The sequence below is a fragment of the Mustela nivalis genome (genome assembly GCF_964662115.1).
Source record: "Mustela nivalis genome assembly, chromosome: X".
Classification (NCBI taxonomy): Eukaryota; Metazoa; Chordata; class Mammalia; order Carnivora; family Mustelidae; genus Mustela; species Mustela nivalis.
The window spans coordinates 98,782,655-98,806,041 of NC_139040.1; the positions used below are offsets into that span (position 1 = coordinate 98,782,655).

A 23,387-nucleotide genomic window follows, 5' to 3' on the forward strand; every position below is an offset into this window, starting at 1 on the left:
CGCCGCCGAGGGCCAAGTTCACCCCCCGACCGACCCCAGTGGCTCTCTCCTCCGACCCAGGCGCCCTAGGAGGAGGCAGGGAAGGCTCTGGTTTGCTCGAAAGGTCAGGGCTGCCCGAGTTTCTCATCCTCCTCGCTCCCTCTCCCCTCCTGCTCCTCAGCTCAGTCTGTTACTAATGCAAAACTTGGGGCGTGGGTGGGGACGCCCCCAAGAGGCAATGCCCTGGCTTGGAGTGTGCAAAGAGACAGCCCCTCGGCCGGCTGGATCTCTCCCCCGACCCCCTCTGACACCCTTGGAGGGCTGGTGGACTGAGCCAGCCACCAACATCAGCCACACCCCCGGAAGCCTGTGGCCCTGTCCAGAAGTGGGGGGGGGCAGTCTTGGGGTCCCCCTCGCCCGGCAGCTACATGTCTGGGAGGGGGGCGGAAAGCAGCCCAGGAGGACCCGCCCCCAACCGTGCACATCCGGGAGAGCGTTTTCCTCTCATCTTCTACCCCCACACGCTCCCCCTCCCCCCATCCTAAAATAGGAACTTCTTCACCCCTCCCTTCCTTGACACCAGGAGAGAAGTGCTGCTGTGCGTGACTCAGTCTGCTCTTGGAGCAGCCCCAGAAAGGGCTCCCGCAGGGTTCGCTTTGGGCTTTGATGAAATCCACACAAGTCTCCTGAAGGTCACCCCTCCCTGGCCTGGGCCCCTCTGTGTCCCTGCCTCAGCCTTCCCACGCAAAAACTGTGCCAGGATCTGGGGATGGCACACAGCATGCCTGGTGGACTCAGATGCTGCTTGAGGGGGTTCGACGTGGCGGGCAGTAGCTCTTGCCTGGCGAAACTTGTCACCAGTGCGGTTTAATCCTCTGGAAAACACGGTGCCAAATATTTACAGATGAAGGGACCAAGGTTGAAGAGGTTCGGCCACCTGCCCAGGGACACACTGTGGATGAGGGTGGGAGCTGGGAGACTGGTGGTGGTGACCGTGTTCTTGGATGATCTCCACAGAGAGCCAGCTCTGATGTGAGGGAGTCCCTTTCCCAGCACACCCTGCATGCAAACTGTCTGGGCTCTCTGATGTCAGCTAGGCCTTCTGAGCCAGGAGCAACCCCCCCCCCCCGCCCCCCTCCACCCACCCAGGCCTTCTTAGCCCCTGACTGGATAACCACCTGATGGGTGCAAGGGGTGCCAGGTGAGAGAGACCCTTGAAGGGGCACCATTACCGCTTGTGAAGGAGTTGGAATGGTTTGATGGTGACTTGACACCTGTGATGTGCAGACTCGAACTGAGCACTGCCTCAAGGGTGGAGGCAGTAAAAGTGGCCTGGTGCCAGGAGGAGCCCAGTGGAGAGACCGGAAGGGTGCCAAACTTGGTCTGATGCTGCCTCCCCCTCCCCTGGCGCATCCCAGCCACTCACGGTCATTGCCACTTCCCTTTCCAACCTGCTGCTGTTGTCTATCTGGGTAGATCGCCTTTAAAGAAAAAATAGTTCTCTCTGTCTCCTCAGGGCATAATGGTGTCCTCATGGCCGGAATGGGTGGGATGGTGGTGACTGGTCCTGCTCCGTGAGCCTCTCCTGTCACAAGCTTGGCAGTGCCTCTTCTCAGGGATCACAGCTCCTAATTTTGGTCCCTCCGACCTCTTTCTGCCAGTCATGTCTTTTCACGGGTGTCCACGCCACGCCGAGTACTCGAAGCATAACCCTTGGCTTCCAGAGCAGGTGACTGCCCACCTCTGTTGCCGGAGACCCAGGCCCCTCCTGCTTTCATTACTGGTGCTTTCAGTTAACTGCCATTCAGAGAGCTGGAGTCCATGCTCGGGGGCAATGGACTGGTATCTCCCCGGAACTGGGTGTTCCAGTGGGCAACCACTACAATTCCTACTGTTCTTCAGAAACCACCAGACTCCCTCAGTCTCCCTGTCCGACCTCTTCTCTCTCAGCCACCTTCCCCATCCCTGTCCTTCATCCTTGGCCCCCATCTCTCCACTACTGGAAAAAGGGTTAAAACCTCATAGCCAGGGTGTAGCTTTAGCAGCTAACATGGAAACAGGTTGGTGCTTGTAAAGTGCTTTTCTTGAGTGACTTCACACCTTGGCACTTCTAGTCTGCACGTGGAAGAGCGGGGCGGTGGGGGGCGGGGGTTGGTGCACTCAGAGAGAAATAAGGGCAAACAAGCCTCTCATAGTGGCATAGTGCCTGCTCTGTTTGTCATCTAAATCACATTATTTGTCCTCTCCACCGCGGCCCAAGGGTCAGCGAAGTCAGTTTTGAAGCACTTTCTCTTAGAGTTTAAAAAAAAAAAAAAAAAAAGACCCCAACTATTTCAACAGCCCCTTCTAGAAGTGGAGTGGGATGAGCATCGCTGTTATCTCCGCCTCTCAGTCTTTTTGTTGTTTCTCACCCTGGCGTCCCCTCAGCTCCACATCCCAGAGAGGTTGGCGGGGGAGGTCCCCAGGGCCTCGACCCCGACCCCGGCGGGGTTGGACTCTGTGTGGCCTCTGCCGCCCAGCCGGTCGCCTGCCCAGGATGTTCCTGCTGGGGATTCCCACCAGGATCCTCGGGGCTCCCCTCTCCCGGAGCAGGCTCTCACCCCAGAGAAGGGCCTCCTGGCCAGCCCAGGCCCTGGCTCACTGGCCCTTTCTGCTTGGCTCCATCTTTGGCCAGGAACCTGAAGAGTTAAAAGTCTTTAGCTTGTTGCAATGAAATTATGGCTGGCAGTGGCGCCGCTGTTTGTTCAACAGACCTCCACTTTTAAACAGTTCACAAAAAGTTCATGGGGCAGCTCAAGATTGTGTGTGTGTGTGTGTGTGTGTGTGTGTGTGTGTGTGTGTGTGTAGTCAGCAGGATCCAGCAGTGGACCTCCCCCTCCTTCGTTTCTTCATGTTCAGCCTCCTCCCTCTGCCCCCTCCCCACCACTCCATCTGACCCTGTGCATACGCGCTTGAAGCCACTTCATTAGGTCACATAAGTGTGTGGCATTAATGTTGAAAAGTCCACAGGAAGGGCCCCAGAGGGGTGGGGGAGGGGTCAGGAAGGCTTTGAAAGCACCCAGTGCTCCCAGATGTCCCTACATCACTTTCACCCTTCCGTCAAGTCCGGGCTGCCCCTTCTCAGGAAAAGCCCCTTTTTTCCAGGCGGGGGCATGAAGGCAGCACCCTTCCTGTTTTCCTCACTCAGGTGCTCAGAGGTCCTTGTCACAAGGTGTTGGCTAAAGGAGGTGGGGAAGTTATGGCTTGTTTAAGGGGAGGCCACTTTGGGGACTGCGGAAGTTTGAGGTCATGGAGGGGCTCTCTCTCTCTCTCTCTCTCTCTTTCTCGCAGGCGTGTGCGCGTACGTACACACACACACACACACAAACACACACACACACGGTTTTTCCTTTCCTCATCATTTTCTTTTTTTTTAAGATTTTATTTATTTATTTGTCAGAGAGAGAGTGAATGAGAGCAAGCACAGGCAGACAGAGTGGAAGGAAGAGTCAGAGGGAGAAGCAGGCTCCCTGCGGAGCAAGGAGCCCGATGTGGGACTCGATCCCAGGACGCTGGGATCATGACCTGAGCCGAAGGCAGCCGCTTAACCAACTGAGCCACCCAGGCATCCCCCTCATCATTTTCTTAAGGACTTGATCTAGTGATGCTTTTTGCTCCTGGTGTAATTTCTGCTTTTCCTACGGGCGCATGGCGGGAGAGGCTGGTTCCGAGCGGTCATTCCCACTTCTGGTCCCCCTGTTGCAGCCGGTGACCAGGACGCCTGCCTCCTGCCTCCTGTGAACCAAGGAATGTTGCTCTACCTTCCCAGTCAGGCCACCCAGAATGTCTTCCTTTTGTTAGAAGGGGCGGCAGGGGTTAGGGAGGAGACAGTCTCCCTTGGATGTGCCTTTTGGTCATCCCTGGACTAAGTGGTGTCCCCCCGCCCTCGCTTGATCTGTAGGTTTGGAAGAAGGAAGAGAAGCTCATGAGCCCCCACGGAACCTTCTTCAAGACCCCAGCTGGTCTTTTCAGGGCACCGTGTCTAGCCCCTTGGAAGGAGAGGTGCTTTCTCTGAATCCCACCAGGCCTGCTGCAACTGCCTAGTTAGGCCTCTTCCTCTTCTTCCTCCTCCTCCTCCTCTTCCAGCGCGTCATTGTTGGGCTCCAACTCCGTGCCGCGTGTCTGTGTGTGTGGCTCTTGATTAACAGACGGTGTTCTGTGTATAGAGGGGTCGACGGGGATACTGGTGGACAAAAGGCCGTTAGGACAAAGAACTGCTGAAGGACAGACCAGCCTGGCTTTTGGATTCAGGTCTCTCAGGTGCTCCCCCACTCCCAGCCTTAGTTACTCCCAGAAAGAGTCCCCGGACCCCGGAGCCTCCAACCGGGCCGACCTGGCAGTCTGCTCCTTGTGCTCAAGTGTAAAAGCAAGCATTTGCATATTTTTCCCTGCTAACAAAGGAAATGTGTCGACTTCGGGAACATTTGGGCTTTCGGAAACTGTGTGGGTGGGTGTGTGCGGGAGGAGAAAGAAAAGTTCCCCCGACGATCTGCACACACCGCTGATTTCAGAGTCTGCTTTGGGGCCCGGGGAAAGATGGCCTGGCCTGCGGGCCCGGCCTGGACAAGGGAGATGACGATGTGTTTGTGCACTGGGGAATTGCCCAGGGCCATCGGTCCCAGGCATTAAAGGCTCCCTACTTATTAACCCAGCATTTAACAGCAGGATATGGGCTGAAGCGCAGTCAAAAGAAACGGCTCAACCTCCAAAGAGCAATTAAAATCCTGCACGAGGATAAATCACGCGCCGTGATAATCCTGTTAATAAAATGCAGCTTGTCCTGACCCTTCACTCATGCAGCAAACTAGAATGTGATGTGGGTGGGGGTGGTGGGCAGAGAAGGTAAGGAAGGGCGGGGAGAGGTGCTCTCCCCTCCTCTGCCCTGGCCACCTCCCCCTCCCTGTAGGTGGAAAATCGGTGGCGTTTGCCTGCTCCCAGCTTGCCAGTGGCTCGCAGCCCAGCAGCCTGGGCTGCTAAGACTTCTGCGCTCGCTGATGATTTCTTGTCCCCAGCGAGCAGGCATCATGGAATTACTCAGCCGCCTCCCTCTGTAGCTCCCAGGCCAAACCACCCGGGGTTGGTGCTTCATCTGATCGAGGGCTGGGTGGGGTGTTTCGCTGGCCCACTGACCCTGTGTAACCCTCAATCTGTTAAGTCGGTCCACAACACTGCCCCGGAGACACAGGGTAGTTTGGGTTACTACACCTAACTCTTGTGCCTTCCCCCAGACCTGATCCTCTTAGTCCGCGTCCGCCCCCACCCCGCACCCCAGCGGAAGATTCAGCGTGTGGCCCCCCCAAGATCGCTGCCCAGCAAGCTGCCAAGCGTGTTCCCCAAAGGCTGGGGAAGGACAAGGCAGGAGTGGCTGGGGTGGTGGTGGTGATGTGTGCAGTTGTCGCGGATGGTGTGGCGCGTGGCCCTTTAACCCCCTCCCTGCCCACAGGAGAGTCGCGGGCTGCCCCTGTACCCTTTGGGTCAGGTGCGTTCCCTGACTCCCAGACATCTGTAGAACATTGAGCGCAGCCTGCCTTCCCCACTCTGCATTCTGTATGAATTGCCTAGAAAGCGGGCCTCTCTGGTTCCCTGTTCAGCTCTTCTTTATTCAACCTCCCGGGATTTTTTTTTTTTTTTTTTTAAACAGACTAGACGCTTGAAGAAAAGCTGCCATCCAAGAAGACGACATGCTTTCAGCAACCCCCCTGTATGGGAACGTTCACAGCTGGATGAACAGCGAGAGGGTCCGCATGTGTGGGATCAACGAAGACAGGTGAATGTTCCCTGTCTGGGTGAGGCCTGGGGAGAGAGGGTGGGTGCCGCCCCACCCCCACCCGGTGCTCCAGAGCCCTGCTGAAGCCCCCCTTACCTTCTCAGAGCCAGAGTGGGCCCAAAAGCGGTGGGGGAGAACGATCTCCCGCCTAGCTGGCGGCCCTTGATTTACAGTTTTAACAGGCAACCCGGCTCAGCGAAGCATTGCCGCCCTTTAAAAGATTAGCCCCTAAAGCGGCCTTTCAGTGCACTTTCGTCCTTAATTTATTATTTCATATTTATGAAGGAGAATTAATCCCAGTCTATATGCTGCTTTAACTCTAAATGTCAGGAGTGTGGGCCCAGGTGGATCGGCATTCGATGTGCTTTTAAAACAAATAGTTTGCTCAGTAATAAATGGGGAGATGGCCACCCCTTACTCCATTCAAGCCCCGGGTTTCTCGGTGTCCTCTACCGCCTCCTCGGCGAGGCCATCGGCTCCTGGTTTCAGTCACCCGACAGCTCCGCTGGGCTTCCTAATCAGTGATTTTGGAGTGTGGGGTAGCAGCAACTAAGCGGCGGGGGCCTGAAGCCGCTCTTGGGGTATCCGCTGCTGCCTGTCAGCAATTTTATCCTGGGGATTTGGAAGTTGGCACCGTACACTTGCTATATCGATGCTGTCTGATAACAAGTCCCAGGACGGCCGCGGCAGCCTGGCACAGATGGGCGGCTTTGCTCTGGAGCCCGGAGTGGCTGACATGACATTTGTAGGCTCTTCGTGTGTATCCCCCGTCGCTGTGAGACGGGCAGTCACATACGGCTTCATTATCACCAGGGAAGCCAATTTTGTAGACCACGGTACCTAACTTTGGGGAAAAGTTTTGAAAGCCCACCCTGGTGAGGAGCACAGAATGGCAGGTCCTGTGACTGCAGCCTTGTGTCTCCACTTCGGTCTTTGGCCTTTGGTCCTCCCTGATGTCTGACCTCAGGTAGAGCTTCGGAGGTCCCTGCTAGGACTGTGGAGCTATGTATTGGCCCCCGTGGCCTCTTCTCCAGAGAAAAGAACAGCACAGAATCTTCGTTTCCCTCGGCGGCCGGCCTGGGGCCCTGTCTGGGATTCCCTGGCCCCGTTGTGCCCTGCCTTGCCTTTGTTTTCTGCCAGCCCAGCTGAAGCACCATTTGGGGCCAGCTTTCAATAGGGGCGCTGGGGAGGAATTGTTCGGTGAGGGCGGTTTGAGGAACGGAGTTATTAGAAACTGGTCTGTTCGGGGGCAATCTGTGAAAGATGGATTAAGTGGGGGAATGCTTTCATGAAGTTTCGTATGTCCTTTTCACGTAGGAAAATTCCTGTAAACGATGGTGACGCTTCAAAGGCCAGACTGGAACTGAGGGAAGAAAATCCCTTGAACCACAACGTGGTAAGAGACGTGGCTTCAGTCTGAATATCCATCGATCTGTAATCCCTGGTGCATTAATTTGCATGCTGCCAAGGGGTCTTTTGGGGGTAGGGCAGGGCCAGGTGGGTCTGAGTAGGATGCTGCTTCTGCAGGACCTGGCCCTCACCAGAGCTCTTCTTGCATTCCCGGTGACACGCTAGCCCTGTCCCAGGAGTGTCCGAGTCAGTCCCATAGTGACCCGGTGGCATATGTGCCTCCTTTTCTTGGCTAAGCCACAGGCTGCCTCCATGCTCTCTGAAGCTCGATAAATTTCCAGCCTCCAAGTAGACCCTTAGGGTTTCCTTTTCCAGTAAAATACGAAACACAGACCCGTCTTCAGACAGCAGGAGAGGAAGTCAAAAGGCACTACCACAGTTTGACCCCTGGCCTCTTTATTGATTTAGAAATGAGACAGCTAAAGTCCTCCTTCCCTGCCATCCCACCAAAGATTGTTTCTTGCATGTTATGTTAAATAATCACCATGCTTCCCTAGCTGGGGGGGTGGGGAGAGACCCCAGTGAGCACCACCCTGCCCCCCAACATAAGGGCCTGGGAGGTTCAGGTCCCGTCTCCCCACCCACCCACCCCCCTGTCCATACCCTATGAGGGCGGTGCCTAGAGTAGTAGAGCTGGCGTCCTCTCTGTGGCAGCCGAGAATTTTTGCTGAGAAAGTGAATTTTCCCGAGTTAATAGATGACTAAATTTAATGTATAGGCCCCAAGTCTAAAGGGATCAACCTTTTACAGGCTTTCAGGATACTAGCTGAACCAAGGTGAGAAGGCAGGCATCAAAGGCTTTTGGATATGTGGGCCAGGGATGGTGGGCCCCCGTGAAGCCTCTCTTTTTAACCCTTTGTGCTCAGATGTGGAGGCTGATGTCCTGTGAGCCTAGCTGTTGGTTTCTCCTTGGGACAGGCCCTACAGCTTTGATGGGGGCGTCACGAGTTAACACCTGTGTTCTTCTTCCACTAAGGTGGAGGCCACTACGGCCCATCGGATCGATGGCCTGGCCGCGCTCAGCATGGACCGCACCGGCCTGATCCGGGAAGGGCTGCGTGTCCCCGGCAACATCGTCTATTCTAGCTTGTGCGGACTGGGCTCAGAGAAAGGTCGGGAGGCTGCCACAAGCACTCTGGGTGGTCTTGGGTTCTCGTCCGAGAGAAATCCGGAAATGCAGTTCAAACCGAACACCCCTGAGACGGTGGAGGCTTCCGCTGTCTCTGGAAAGGCCCCCAATGGCTTCAGTGCTATCTACAAAACACCCCCTGGGATACAAAAAAGTGCTGTGCCCACAGCAGAAACGCTGGGCTTGGACAGGCCTGCCAGCGACAAACAGAGCCCTCTCAACATCAATGGTGCTAGTTACCTGCGGCTGCCCTGGGTCAACCCTTACATGGAGGGGGCCACGCCAGCCATCTACCCTTTCCTCGACTCGCCAAATAAGTATTCCCTGAACATGTACAAGGCCTTGCTACCTCAGCAGTCCTACAGCTTGGCCCAGCCGCTGTATTCTCCGGTCTGCACCAACGGGGAGCGCTTTCTCTACCTGCCGCCACCTCACTACGTCAGTCCCCACATCCCGTCGTCCCTGGCTTCGCCCATGAGGCTCTCGACGCCTTCTGCCTCCCCGGCCATCCCACCTTTGGTCCACTGCGCAGACAAAAGCCTGCCCTGGAAGATGGGCGTCAGTCCTGGGAACCCCGTCGAGTCCCATGCCTATCCCCACATCCAGAACAGTAAGCAGCCGAGGGTGCCCTCCACCAAGGGGGTCACCAGCGGTCTGCCCGGGGACACAGCGCTCCTGCTGCCCCCTTCGCCTCGACCTTCGCCCCGGGTCCACCTTCCCTCCCAGCCCACTGCAGACACCTACTCTGAATTTCATAAGCACTACGCCAGGATCTCCACCTCGCCATCTGTCACCCTGTCGAAGCCATACATGACAGTCAGCAGCGAGTTCCCTTCGGCCAGGCTCTCCAACGGCAAGTATCCGAAGGGTCCGGAAGGGGCTGAAGGGGCCCAGTCGGTTCCCGGGCACACCCGGAAAGCAGCGGGCCAGGACAGAAAAGATGGTGGCTCCCCTCCTCTGTTGGAGAAGCAGACAGTTACCAAAGATGTCACCGATAAGCCACTGGACTTGTCCGCAAAGGTGGTGGACGTGGATGCTTCCAAAGCCGACCACATAAAGAAGATGGCCCCCACGGTCCTCGTGCACAGCCGAGCTGGAAGCGGCTTAGTGCTGTCCGGCAGTGAGATTCCGAAAGAAACCCTATCTCCTCCCGGAAACGGCTGTGCTATCTATAGATCTGAAATCATCAGCACGGCTCCCTCGTCCTGGGTGGTGCCCGGGCCGAGCCCTAATGAAGAGAACAACGGCAAAGGCCTGCCGCTGAAAAACAAGGCTTTGGACTGGGCGATCCCACAGCAGCGGAGCTCATCGTGTCCCCGCATGGGCGGCACAGACGCTGTGGTCACCAACGTCTCGGGCTCGGTCTCGAGTGCCGGCCGCCCAGCCTCTGCGTCGCCGGCACCCAATGCCAATGCAGATGGCTGCAAGACCAGCAGGAGCTCCGTGGATACTACGCCGTCCGTCATTCAGCACGTGGGCCAGCCCCCGACCACACCTGCCAAGCACAGCAGCAGCACCAGCAGCAAGGGCGCCAAAGCCAGCAACCCGGAGCCGAGCTTCAAAGCAAACGAGAATGGCCTTCCGCCAAGCTCGATCTTTCTGTCGCCAAACGAGGCGTTTAGGTCCCCACCGATTCCCTACCCCAGGAGTTACCTCCCTTACCCGGCACCCGAGGGCATCGCTATAAGCCCCCTCTCCTTACACGGCAAGGGACCTGTCTACCCTCACCCAGTCTTGCTGCCCAACGGCAGTCTATTCCCTGGGCACCTTGCCCCGAAGCCCGGACTGCCCTACGGGCTGCCCACAGGCCGACCGGAGTTTGTGACCTATCAGGACGCGCTGGGGTTGGGCATGGTGCACCCCATGTTGATACCTCACACACCCATCGAGATCACTAAGGAGGAGAAACCAGAGAGGAGGTCCCGCTCCCACGAGAGGCGCTACGAGGACCCAGCCCTCCGGAACCGGTTTTCTGAGATGCTGGAAGCGAGCAGCACCAAGCTACAGCCAGAAGTCCCCTCCGACAAGAACCTGAAGCCCAGCCCCAGCTGGAACCAAGGGAAAACGGTAGTCAAGAGCGACAAACTTGTCTATGTAGACCTCCTCCGGGAGGAGGCGGACGCTAAAACAGAGGCGAACGCGGCCAAGCCGGGCTTCGCGGCCGAGAGCGTGGGCCAGAGCACCGAGCCCAGTAAGCCCCCGGCTGAGCCCGCCCTGCAGCCACACCGCGATTTCGTCGCCCTGAGGGAGGAGTTGGGGCGCATCAGTGATTTCCACGAAGCTTACGCTTTCAAGCAGGCCCCTGGCCAGTCAGTCTTCAGCTTAAGCAAGGAGAGCATTCCAGCAGGAACCACCAAGGAGAACCTGGGGCTGCCCGTCTCCACTCCCTTCCTGGAGCCGACTCTGGCGAATGATGGCCCACCCGTGACTTTTGGGAAAACCCCAGAGGATCCCAAACCGTTTTGCGTGGGCAGCGCCCCGCCAAGTGTGGACGTCACCCCTACCTATACCAAAGACGGAGCCGACGATGCCGAATCCACCGATGGCAAAGTTCTCAAACCCAAGCCATCGAAGCTGGCAAAGAGGATCGCAAATTCCGCTGGTTACGTGGGTGACCGATTCAAGTGTGTCACTACCGAACTGTACGCAGATTCCAGCCAGCTCAGTCGGGAGCAGCGCGCCTTGCAGGTGAGCCGTCCCCCCACCCCCAAATTTCAGTGACTTTACCAGTTGTCAGTTCTGTTTTTGTTAATGTGGAAAGAGGATTGGGGGAGTATGGTAGGGCAGGGCGCCGGGCAGATTTTGGTTAAAGAAAGCTTATGGTCACGTAAATATATGTATGACACGTGTCCAGTAAGGGGACGTGAGTGGTAGCACTTAGGAGGTTCACGTGTCCAGACACTTGCCGTTATCCTGTAGATGCTAAGAGAGCTCCACGCAGACGCTGCTAACAGAAGTATTAATGATTGCGAAGGTTAGCTAAAGACTGCATGACGTCCCCTATCAGTTGCTTTGACTTCTCTGCCATTACTGTATGTTAACGAATAATGCCTAGCAATACTGCTTAGAAATGTCTTACGCGATACTTGGTGGAGATGTGTGGCAGCCGCGTGTCTGTGGGATTCGGCCAAAAAAAACCTCGCTTAAAGGGATAGAGTTATGTGTTTAACTTGCTAGTGAATGATAGATGTTGTATAGGAATTTCCTTAAGATATTTTACTTTTAATTAAAAGATAAATAAAGCCAAATTGTGTTGCAATGTGAAGAAAAAAATTGGTTTATGCTTATAAAAATGGATGAAGTTATCTAAATGATCCATTGAGTGCCCATTTTAATTACATAGATGGAAGGATTACAAGAGGACAGTATTTTATGTCTACCCGCTGCTTACTGTGAGGTCAGTTCTTCAAATTTTTATTACTAGAATCTTACATAAACCTTTTGAGTTAAATTTCATTTCCAAATATACAAAGGGAAGTTTGTGGGCCATGGTCGTCTTTTATTCATTGTGCATTTTGTTTTCTTTTCTGTTGTTTTTGTTTTGTTTTCCTTTGCGTTGTGTTTCTGTTTTGTTTTTATTTACCTCCAAACGAGAATGTCTCTGTGCTATGGTGTATGCGTGGCTACACATACACAGCGCGTTTCTCTCTCTCTCTACATATGGCTTCACGAGTACAGACTGTGTGATTGCTTACGTATAGCTACTCTTACGTTTTTATCTATTACGTTTTTAAAATATCTCAGTCGTATCATAAATTGTGGTTGGTTTTGGGCAAACTTTTCTTTGAAACTACTTTCCTTTAAGGTAAGGCAAATGAAATAGCTTTTATGGTAAGGTGTCGTGTTTTTTTTTTTTTCTTCCCCGTCTCCGTTCTCTTTCTAGCGTGCAATGATGCGCTTCTCAGAGCTGGAGATGAAAGAGAGGGAAGGTGGCCACCCGACAGCCAAAGACTCTGAGGTGTGCAAATTCAGCCCTGCCGACTGGGACAGGTTGAAAGGAAATCAGGACAAAAAGCCAAAGTCGGTCGCCCTGGAAGAGGCCATTGCCGACCAGAATGACAATGAGAGATGTAAGTAAACCCCCAGCGGCTTACCCGTGGTGCGTGGGGTGGGAGGCACGGCTCCCAGAGCTCAGGGAGGCGATGGGGAAGCGGTTCATTGCTGTAGCCCTGTGGCTGATGGGCTGCTCAGAGAAATAGGCCGCTGTCACCAGTCCAGGAGGGAAGGACCGATCATCTGTTTGAACGAGGTGGTGTCCAGGGACGGAGGTACCCGTGGAAGACGACTTCCTGGGACGCTTCTCCTTTTCTAGGGAAATACCGGTCCTGTAGTTAGTGACGTTCTGATACGATACCAGCAGGGGAATGACCACGGGAGACATAAGCGTGGCCATGTGTGTTGTGTCCTGTTTTGTAGTGGGTGCAGATAATCTGCCCTGCCCTTCTTTTTGGTACCAGTGGGCTGATGCTTCCAGCCAAAGGTGCCTCCCCACCCACCACAGCGACAGCCTCCCAGGGGACAGAGGGTTCTCGTGTTCTCCCTCCAGAGATAAAGGTTTTGTTAAAATGGGACGGGGTCTATTGAGGGCACCAGAGAGAGGAGATCATTGTTTTCAGTGGCATGTTTGTTGGCCACGGTTAGATGTTGACAGCATGATCCAGGGGTGTGGAATAAACCAATATAAAGAGGGGGTCTTCCCGCCAGACAGAGGTGGTATTCTGTTGGGTTGGTCAAAACGGAGAGGAAGCAAGGGCTTTTCTCAAATCGCTCTTCGGGCCCAGCAGTGGGTTCCCCGCTGTGGTCTGGGGCCGTGGGATTTGCCCACGAGATGTCCCTGGCCACCACGGTGTGTGGGTGGCAAGTGGAGAAGGTCTTTCTCCGTCTCTTTTAAATGCGCATGTGTGGGGGCCCAAAGGGCGCTCCAGACCTTGGAAACCTCACTCGTGAGGGTAAATTTGGGCGTCTGGCTGAGTGTCAAGGTGACGGGGGTTGCAGAATCCTCCTGACGGGGCAGGCAGGGATGGGAGATGCATTTGTGTGGGCTCCGTGCTGTTGGGCGTCATGGGTTTGGCGTTCATTGGTGCCTGATGGTGTTTGGGGGAGAATTTATGGTTCTGGATGGAGTTTGGGAGACTTTGTGCCCCTGGAGAGGGCGCTTCTTACTGCTGTGGGCACAGACCACCCCCAGCCCCCACCCCCTGTCTCCCACAGTCAGCCTTGGGGTCCGACAAAGGCCTGTGGCCAGGTTTCTGGGTAGGCCATGCCAGGACCATTTGTTCTCCTTTAGTCTCAGAAGAAGGGAGTTTTTGTTGCTAGTCAGTGGCGGGGACTCTGATGTGCCTGGAGTAAAGATTTCTTTACTCTTCCACCTCAGGGGGATTGATAGGGAAGCTTGGAGGGTCTGAGCTGCTGTTCAGTAAAGCAGAAACGAGGACAGCCTTTGTTTCTGATTTGCCCATAATGCCAGCTCTTGGGGAAGCCTCTCAGGGAGGCCTGATAGACGTGAGCAAAGCTGAGTTAACAGGTAGGTGCCTCTCTGAGGGGAGAGGGCGTGGGTGAGGTAGGCTGGAGGAAGGGAGCAGGAAGTTAGGCAGCCTTGAGTCTTCTTGCCCTTTGTCTGGGTTTCGAGTAACTTGGCCAGACCCGGGATGACTGCTGTTCTTCCCATCTCACTCACCCTGGCTGCCTTCCCAGGGAAGTTTATGTCCTCTGCATCTTTCCTGCTGATCCTAGAGTCGAATACTCGGTCTGGTCAATGGAGAAGGAGAGCCCAGATGACTCAGAAAGGCCTCCCTCCTTCCCCTCCCCGGAGTCCCTCCAGGCTCAGTCCGTTGGGTTCTTTTCCTGGAGCACCCAGGACACGCAGCAAGGCTTGGGTCATCACCAGGGGCCGGAGAAGGATTGGGGAAGGCGGGGGTGGGGGCTCACTTTCAAGGATGGGGGCAAAGAAGGGGGTAGGTCACCATCCCCAGTCTTATGGGGACTTGGCAGTTTGTGGAGGAGTGACCTAGAGGAGCCATTGTCCTTGCTGTCACGTCCTCAACTAGGGAACAGTAGGTGCTGGATCCATTTGGCTTCAAGTTAACGGGTTGTCTTGTCCTTTTGGCCCTTGTGTCTTGAGCCCACGTGAGCTCAGGCCCTGCCCCACGTTGGTTCTCTCCTCACCGGGGTCCATGTGGCCGAGAGCCAAGCTGTGAGCACGTGGGAGCTGGGGTGGGGGTGGGCAGGGGCTCTGAGGAAGTTACGGGATGCCTTCCAGATGACTTCCTTCTCCCCAGGCTTCCCTTCCCTCCCGCAGACCCCAGGAGCTTCTAAGATGATGGGTGCTTCCGGGAGGGGCTGGCCTGACAGGAGCGAATGTAGTCAGAAACCCCATGGTCGAGATTTTCATGTCTTTTTCGTGGTCAGAGTCAGTTTTTATTTTAAAAGTCCAGCTGATGCCTTTAGGAGGCTTTGTCGCTTTGGAGGTTTATCAGTAGAGGAAACATCAGTGGCATTCTGAAGGTGGGGAGGGACAGGGACAGTCCCTTCCCCCATGAACCGGGAGTGATGGTCTCCCTCGGCAGCCACTTGGCTGGAGCAGACTCGGGATCTGCCCTGTCTGGGTGCCTGGGCAGGACCTGGAGGAAGCCTCGGTCAGAGGACTTCACGAAGCTTTTCTCAGGCCTTGCACCTGCGTGTTGGTGAACTAGACTGAGTTTGGGATCAGAGGTTCCCCCGTATCCCTTTTGTAGAGGCCTTGAGTCCCCACAAGGTTAGCCTTTACCGGGGGTGCTACAGTCACATGCAGAGGAGGGAGTTCCCATCATGGGGAACCCTCCTGCCTTGTTGAGGGCTCACTGGGAGGGGGGTGGGGGACTGGCCCCTGACAGCGGGGGGTGGTTGCTTTGCTGCCCCCATTGAGGCATAAATGTTGCCATGGCGAGCTTTCTGTGAGGTGGCGCTATGACACAATCAGAACAAATTGTGGGAGGCCCTTGAGTCACGGGACTGGCGCCACAGGGAGCAGGTGTTAAGCCACGAACCACACAGCCACATTCACGTCTGCGTCGATCAGGTGACCAAGAGCGCGTGCCGTCCCGCCTGTAGAAGGGCTGAGAGTAGTGGTGGTGGCCGACCCAGTGGTTAGGTCCCCTGTATCCAGCTCTCTGTCTCCTTCTCTCTCAAGGGTAACCGCATGAGCTCTGGCCAGAACGGCTCATCTCCGAGCCCTGGGCCTGGTTTGTGATGATTCTCTCCCCTCCCCAACCTTAGCTGGTGGCGATGTGTCTCCTGGTTCCTCATGGTGGTTGCTCTTCAGGGTTCTTACTGAGGCAGGTCTTGGCTCAGTCCAATTGGGATCTTTGCCTGAGAGGCTTGGCAGCTGTGGAAAGGATGGGGGACCCTAGTCTGGGGAAAGACCCTCTAGCGGAACAGGGGAGACAGCAGCTCAGTGATGTAGTGTGAATAGGTGATTTTGTCAACCTGTGACTATAGCGGCAGGAGGATTCCTGGGGGGGCACGGGTGCGACTTTGCTCCCTCTCCTTGTGGGTAACGGGGTGCTCTCTGCCCTCAGGCGGCAGCTTCTTGGTGGGAAGCCTGGAGGAGACCTGGGGAAGGGCTCTTGTCCGCTTGTTGGGGACACTGTGGTGCAGTGAGCAACAGAGAGCTGAGGTGTCCAGTCGGTGGCTGCTTGCTGACCACGGCGAACGGCTGGGCAGGCTAGGTGGGACGTGAACTGCACGGTTTGCAAGTTTGCAGCTGAGGTGAAGATGCACGGAAAGCCTTCTCCCGGAGCAAGGCACGCCTCATTAGGGGACCTGGGGCTATTACAGGTACAGGTGATTATGACACCTGCGGTTAGAGTGTAAAATCCAGAAGTGGCATCTTGGGAGGGAGAGAGGCGTAAACGGATCAGGGAACGTTTCAGGTGTGGGCACCAAGGTGGCCAGGGCCCCACACCAGCTAAGCTGCTGCCTGACTGTGACCGTAGAAGGTGTCCATCACCTCCCAGTCACCCCTGCTTTCAGATCATCTGCTTTGATCCATCTTTCCTATCTCAGGGCGGGGACGACACGTACACTGAATTAACTTTAAAATGGCATAAGCTGGTTCCTATATTTGTGCGCTGATCCCCAGCGCTTCCCACGGGGCTCTCTGTGAAGGCTGACCAGAGACGCCAAATGGTGTCAACTGGGAGGGCTCACGGCTCCAGATTTTATGCAGTGGGGCTAACATGAAAGCTTGTCTGACAGTCTTGGTGTCCCGTCCACTGATTTCCCCAGCCTTTCTCTCCACTGGTCTTGGCCTGTGTTTATGAAGCCCAGTCCGGGAGGCAGCTGGCGGTAATAGTCCCACTTTACAAGTGAAGGGGGCTGAGTTGTAGAGTAGAGCTGTTACTGCTGGAGCAGTTAGGAGGGTCACAGAGCAGCGGGCGTGTGACACTCACAGCCCACCCCTCTGCTTCCCCCGGGCCCAACGTGGGCCGCCACGCGTCCCGCCTGCCACTGAGCCTTGTGTCCTCCCGCAGCCATGACAGTAGACCCACATGGTTGGGTCCTTCCACCATTGAGAGCACAGCCTAGCCGGGGCCAGGGATCGATCCCACCCCTCAACGCACACACGCAACTGACCACCACTAAATGGTGGTGATGTCCCCAGGAAAAAGCCAATTGGGGAACCACGTGGGCTGGTCAGGAGCAGGGAGGGATATTTGAAGTGGCCCCCGGGGGTGGGGGTGGGGAACGCAAGAGGAATGGGGTTGGCATATGAAGAGTGTGTTTCTGACTTCATCAAGAGATGGACTCGCACAGTTTCTGCTCAGTGTTAGCAGAATACCGAGCTCCCGCTCCTTAACATCCCAGCGATGCTTAGGGAATTAAGTGTGTATTAGAAGAAAGGTGACCCAAAGCGTTGGCGAGCCATTTCTTAGACTAGAAAAACAGCAGCGCATGATGTTGAGCTGAGGTGATCTAAGGAAAGGTCCTGAGGTGAGGAGCCCACCCTCATGGCTTAGGGAGCGCTGGAGGGAGCAGTGCAAGGAGACACACCTGTGGGCCAAGGGGGTGGAGCCTGGTGTTTGGAATGTCCTCAGGTGCTTGCCTGTGAAGGAAGGCATGAAGGGAGTGCCAAGTGGGATAACTGACGTCCCATGGGTGTGCATGGTGTCACTGAGGTGTGGGGGGGGTGGGGGGCGGCTAATATACACCCTTTCCACTTTTTCCCTTCCTCCCATGTGAGAAAGCCGGGAACGAGTAGCGATAAGGTTGAGTTCTTCGAAATTGCCCTTGACCCTCGTGGGCACACCAAGAAGCCTCTCCTTTGGCTTCCCCAGGCTCCTCTTCCCATCTCCCTTGGTCCCCCAGCTTCTCTGCCTGCCAACACTCCCTGCCCCAGCCCCCCTCCTTCGCTATCTCCCAGTTGACCCAAGGGGACACAGATGCGGTCCCTTCTGCAGATGACATGTAGAAGCTATTTGTTCTCTTTATTACACAGCCATCCTTTTATTTCAAAATAATGCCCTCAGCAAATGTTGCCCGAGAGATTTCTTCGGTCAGCCCTGGCTTGGTTGGCTCTTGCTGCAGGGTCACCTGCCCGCCTGCGGGAAGGGACCCGGAAGGGACCTAGGCGTTGTGAAGTTGTGATGCCTCATCTTCCGATTCTCCTCGCGTCCCAATTTAAAAAAGGTGCAAGGAGAAAGTTGAGCGTCGTAGTCGCTTTCTACTTAGCTGTCCTAGCCCTGGGACCTTCTGTTTTGGTGGCCTTTGTGCTTCCAACGTGTGAGGGCCCCGGTGTTCTGAAGAAGGGTCTGTGTGTGGCAGATTACCATGGATGGGCACGGAGGTCCTGTGTTCTCACAGTGACGTTTGGGCCTTCATTCCTTGTCCTGCCGTTGTCCCCCCCCTCCCCAGGCGAATACAGTGCTGGCAACAAACATGATCCTTTTGAAGCTCCAGAGGACAAAGATCTTCCTGTGGAGAAATATTTCGTGGACAGGCAGCCTGTGAGCGAGTCCCCCACTGACCAGGCGGCTGTGGACATGCCACACAGCCCCACCCTCCGGCTAGACAGAAAGCGCAAAGTATCAGGTGATAGCAGCCTCACCGAGACGGCTGTGGAAGAGGTGCCCGAGGACCCTCTGCTGAAAGCCAAGCGGAGACGGGTCTCCAAAGGTGAGCTCAGTTGGCTTCAGCTGCCTGCGCATGCGGGGGGTGGGGGGGCGGCCAGACCCAAACTGTGCTGCCTGCCCTCACCACGGGGCGCCCAGGGGGAGTCCCTCGTGCGGAGCAGTGGCGGTCCCCCGTTCCCGCCCTGGAGCCCTGGGGAAGCCACTCATGCCTCCCCTGTGCCCAAAGCCAGATGCAGGAGCTTGAGCCCAAAGATGGCCAAAGATACCAAATAAGTCCCCTTCCGAGAGACTTGGTGACCGGCTCCGGCAGAGGCAGGGACCGCTCACTCCCCTTCCCACCCCCACCCCTATTAGCGATGCGTAAGACAATTTGTTCCCCCCCCCAGGGGGCTTTTTGATTAATTTGTAGTTATTTCTCCATTAGATGACTGGCCTGAGAGGGAAATGACAAACAGTTCCTCTAACCACTTAGAAGACCCACATTATAGTGAGCTGACCAACCTGAAGGTGTGCATTGAATTAACAGGGCTCCATCCTAAAAAGCAACGCCACTTGCTGCACCTTAGAGAGCGCTGGGAGCAGCAGGTGTCGGCAGCAGAGAGCAAACCTGGCCGCCAGGGCAGGAAGGAAGTGACCCAGGCGGTTCAGCCTGAGGTCACCGTCCAGGGCAATAACAGCCCCGAAGAGAAACCCGGCAGGAAAAGGGCTGAGGCCAAAGGCAACAGAAGCTGGTCGGAGGAGTCCCTCAAATCCAGTGACAATGAACAAGGTACGCAGAGGCCGCCCCGCTCCTGCAGGGTGGGTCACCAGCCTTCCCGTGGGCAAGGGCCCCAGGAGGAGCCGAGTGCCAGAGAAATGGACAGACCAGGTCGAGGCAGGCAGGGAGTGCTTTCCTTTCAGATCCTTCCAACCTCCCGTCCTGCCCTGGGGAGGGAGTGTGTAGTGAGGGGAGCTCAGGAGGGAGCTCATCGTCTGGGGAACCCCAGGGGGCTGGCCGGTGCCCTCGGTCCAGCCTCAGCCTGTGTCTGCTTATTTAGGTCTATTTAGGTCCTGGGCACCCAGCTCCCCCCACCGCACCCCCACCCTGGCCCCGTGGGTTGGGGGGTGGGAGATCTGGAAGAGCTGGCTCCTGCCCTCCTCCTGTCCAGGTCCTTTGAGGAAACTTGGGGCCACTTGGCGTTTTGTGGGTTAACCTACTTGCTGTTTGAATGTGGGATAATTAAAATATTAATGCTTTGGGAACATAATTGGTATATCTTTAAAAACTGAAGCCGCTCCAGTGATCAGTGCTAACAATGGGCTTTTCTTTCCGCACCGGCTACAACTGTGTAACGCCCGCTTCTTCTCCCCCTCCCTCCTTCCCGCCGCCACCCCCTCTGGATTTAGGCTTGCCTGTGTTCTCCGGCTCTCCGCCCATGAAGAGCCTTTCATCCACCAATGCGAGCGGCAAAAAGCAGACTCAGCCAAGCTGCACGCCAGCCTCGAGGCCGCCTGCCAAACAGCAGAAAATTAAAGAAAGCCAGAAGACAGATGTGCTGTGCACAGACGAAGAAGAGGATTGCCAGGCTGCCTCCCTGCTGCAGAAATTCACCGACAACAGCGAGAAACCATCCGGGAAGAGACTGTGCAAAACCAAGCATCTGATCCCGCAGGAGCCCAGGCAGGGCTTATCCCTAGCGGGAGACTACTATGTGGAGAACACGGACGGCAAGGTACCTCTTGCCTACCCCCTACCCCCACTCCCCTTTGGGCCCGGGACAGCACACCCCACCTGCTTGCCGCCTCTGCTTCTGGGGACAGAGGTTCTCTTTCCCCACATTCCTCCCCCAAATATCACACCCCACCCCCCAGGGCTCCTCCGTGCAACCCTCTTTTCTTCCCAAAACAAAAGCAAGGGGGAGAGTTCCTCTCTCGTTCGGGTCTGTCACTTGGGAAGGCGGGTCAGTGAAGCCTGGCTTACCTGTGTGCACACCCGGTTTTGTGACAGGTGACCGTCCGGAGGTTCCGGAAGCGGCCTGAGCCCAGTTCCGACTACGATCTGTCACCAGCCAAGCAGGACCAGAAGCCCTTCGACCGTTTGCAACAGTTACTGCCAGCTTCCCAGTCCACGCAGCTGCCACGCTCCAGCTCCCCTCCAGAGACCACCCAGTCGCGCCCGATGCCTCCAGAAGCTCGGAGACTCATCGTCAATAAGAACGCGGGCGAGACTCTCTTGCAGCGGGCAGCCAGGCTCGGCTACGAGGTGAGGGGCCTTGTTGGGGGTTGCCTGGATCCCAGGAGCCCTGGCCATGGCTCCTCAAGGCTGGGGGCGGGGGTGGGCAGTGGCGGGGTCCGGACACAGCCCCCTCCTCACCCGGGACTGGGCCGGTATTCCAGCGGGGTGTTTGCGTTCTCCCCGCTCGCGCTCCCTGCTCCTGCCGCTTTGCCGGCTTGTTCAGTCGCCACGTGAAGAGAAAGGCCTCTCTGATGTTCACGTCGTGTTCAGGCAGGTAGGCTGCTTCGGCACCCTCTAGTCTCGCTCACTTATCTCTGATACAAAATCTGACATAACCCAGGGCTTGGCGACTGGGGGAATTTTAATGAGCCCTTTTAGATTCTGATTAGCAAGGGGGAGAGAAGTTATTAGCTCTATTTTGGGTTGCCTGTGCTGTTCCGGGCAAAGAGATGCCCCTGTCGGGAGGGGGCAGGAGATGTCTGGGTAGGGCTTGGGGTTGGGGGACAACCTGAAGAGTCTTTTTTTTTCCAAGAGGGCGTGTGGGGGAGGATGGGGGGGACTCGGTCAATGCCTAAGACTCACCGCCCCCTCCCCCAGCCTGCTCCTCTCCCAGACCGCCTCACGCTGCTGGACTTGCCCTCTGAGAGATATATTACCCCCTCTGCCCCGCGCGGCTCCCCCACCACGCTTGTCAGATGAAATTGTGATGTAAGAGCCCACAGGGCAAAGGCATTTTTTATGCTGGCATCAGCCCTCTGGGAGTTGAATGGTGGAAAAAAGAGGGCTCAGCAGGCTGAGTGTGGAGGTGTGGCCCAGGGCTGTGATGAGGGCCCGCGAGATGAGGGTGCTCGGGATGGGCCCGGAGTCCCGGCCCCCATACCTTGGCCAGCTCTGTGGCTCCGTCTGCTGTGGGGGGGAGCCCTTCCTGGTGTGACCGCCTTGACCCCCAAGCCAGACACACACACCCCCATTTCCCTCCCAGGGCACAACTTGGTAGGAAGTCCAGAGCACCCGTGATTTTTTAGCTTGAGGGTAGTTTTGGTGGACCGTTAAAGATGCTATTGTTGATGCCTTTTCTGGTGGTATTCCTCTTCTGGAGATCTCTGGATTGCCTGGAGAGAACTCTCTGGAATGATTCTTAGGGGTGGTGAAGTCCCTGTGGCATCTGGTTGGCTTCCCGTGAGCTGAGAGCTGCAGCACCTAGGATGACCGACAGATACTCTACCCGACGCTGAGCTAGTTAGACCCCGCGTGCCCGGCATTATTAGCTCTTTGGGTCATGACTGGTCGTGGTTGAGAAAAGGGGTCTGTGTTCCCGGCAAACACTGGATGAGAGGAGTGAGAGCAAGAGGGTAGGGCTCCCTGCTTCTGATCTTGGCATTTCCAGCAGTCTTCATTTGGGCCCAGAGACCTAGGGAGACCCTTGTTGGTTCTCTAAGGAAGTTTCCATTTTGGTTTTCTTGTGGAACCAGTGGGTCTGAGGCCTGGACCAAGGAGCATTTACTCAGTCCATGCATTTTTAAGCTATGTACTAGGCCTCTGATGGCACCTGAACCCTTGGAAATGTTTATGTCCTAACAACTGTGGGTGGGGGGTTCCCTTCATGCCTCAAGTTCAGCATGTAAGTTGCATAGATTACCAGTTTTGACGTTGAGCATGTATGTAGTGACTTTTAACTCCCAACTTTCTGGGATTTCGTTGGGGAGAATTTAAAACGCGTGGGGATGGCCATTTAGATTGGGCAGTCTCAATCTTTGAAAGTTGAAGGACCGTTTGTTTAACGCCGCAAAGGCATGTGTCATGAAAGCACTGACTTGGAAGAGTCGTACCGAAGTTTGTTTATACCACCATGTGTTTTTGCTTAGCTAGGGATGCTGCGTGTCCTGAAAAGGGTGTCCGAGCTTTGTGTGTTGCTCCTTGAGGTTCAGAAACACCCTCTACGTTAAATAGAGCACTTGCGTGGCTGGAGACACTCGAAGCTTTTCCCTCCTGGTAGAAAGGCTTCTGTTTCTTAGGCTAAAATGCCCGTGTGCAACCACATGCTTGTGCGTTTAGTGGTGATGGTTAAATTTTCTATGAATTGAATAAATCATGTTTTTAAAAAAGTTAATGAGGCATTTAATTAATTAACAATGTCGGGTTTATGGCCTTTATGGTTACATTTTGCGGTTAATGGCATTCAGCTTATAGCCGCTTAACAGAGAATTGTCCAACGAAAACAGTTTAATTTTGTTTGGAAATGGGTGGGCTGCCCTTCAAACACTCCCATTTCTAGTACAGAACGTAAGCCAGGAACTGTTGGGTGGACAGCCTTGCCTGTCCTCTCTGTGGATGACAGCAGTGGACAGGCGATAGGCCCCTGCCCTCCCAGCGAGGAAGCCATAGTTCTTTAGGCCGCTTGACCCCCTAACTAGACTGGGGCTTGCAGGCTGCTCATAGCAGCTGGATTGCGTCCCTCTCTCAAGGGGCCCTCTTGGGACTTCTGAATCTCCCCACTGACCAGGTACCAGAAGACTTGAGCTGTAAGTCTAGCACATGATATTCGTTGAACTTGGGGCTCTTAATCTCTCCAGACCTCAGTTTCCCCAAGCGTGGAAGGAGAACGGTGCCACTTTCCCTTCCGGCTGTTGCAGAGGTTACTGTGGGGTAACAGGTGACATCCTCATTTGGGGAAACTGACAATGCTGTAAATAGCACAGCACAGTGAGGGCAAAGCCCTGTGGCCGTCCCGTGCCTGCT

At 55.6% G+C, this 23,387-nt stretch overlaps 1 protein-coding gene across 50 annotated transcripts in view; it reads left to right on the forward strand.

Annotated features, from left to right (window-relative positions):
- The window catches only part of BCOR (BCL6 corepressor), a 121,445-nt gene that overhangs the window by 84,733 nt on the left and 13,325 nt on the right, over window positions 1-23,387 (forward strand). For 16 of the 50 annotated variants that reach the window (XM_082717864.1, XM_082717868.1, XM_082717867.1 and 13 more), the window contains exons 2-10: window positions 5,660-5,785; window positions 7,103-7,181; window positions 8,172-11,012; window positions 11,668-11,721; window positions 12,208-12,394; window positions 18,216-18,476; window positions 18,960-19,202; window positions 19,820-20,145; window positions 20,421-20,675. In XM_082717864.1, the coding sequence (XP_082573990.1) occupies window positions 5,700-5,785; window positions 7,103-7,181; window positions 8,172-11,012; window positions 11,668-11,721; window positions 12,208-12,394; window positions 18,216-18,476; window positions 18,960-19,202; window positions 19,820-20,145; window positions 20,421-20,675 (4,332 nt within the window). In that variant the 5' untranslated portion in view covers window positions 5,660-5,699. Of the gene's footprint in view, window positions 1-5,659; window positions 5,786-7,102; window positions 7,182-8,171; window positions 11,013-11,667; window positions 11,722-12,207; window positions 12,395-18,215; window positions 18,477-18,857; window positions 19,203-19,819; window positions 20,146-20,420; window positions 20,676-23,387 lie in introns of all 50 variants that reach the window. The other 34 variants (XM_082717844.1, XM_082717888.1, XM_082717843.1 and 31 more) reach the window with 3 other exon arrangements.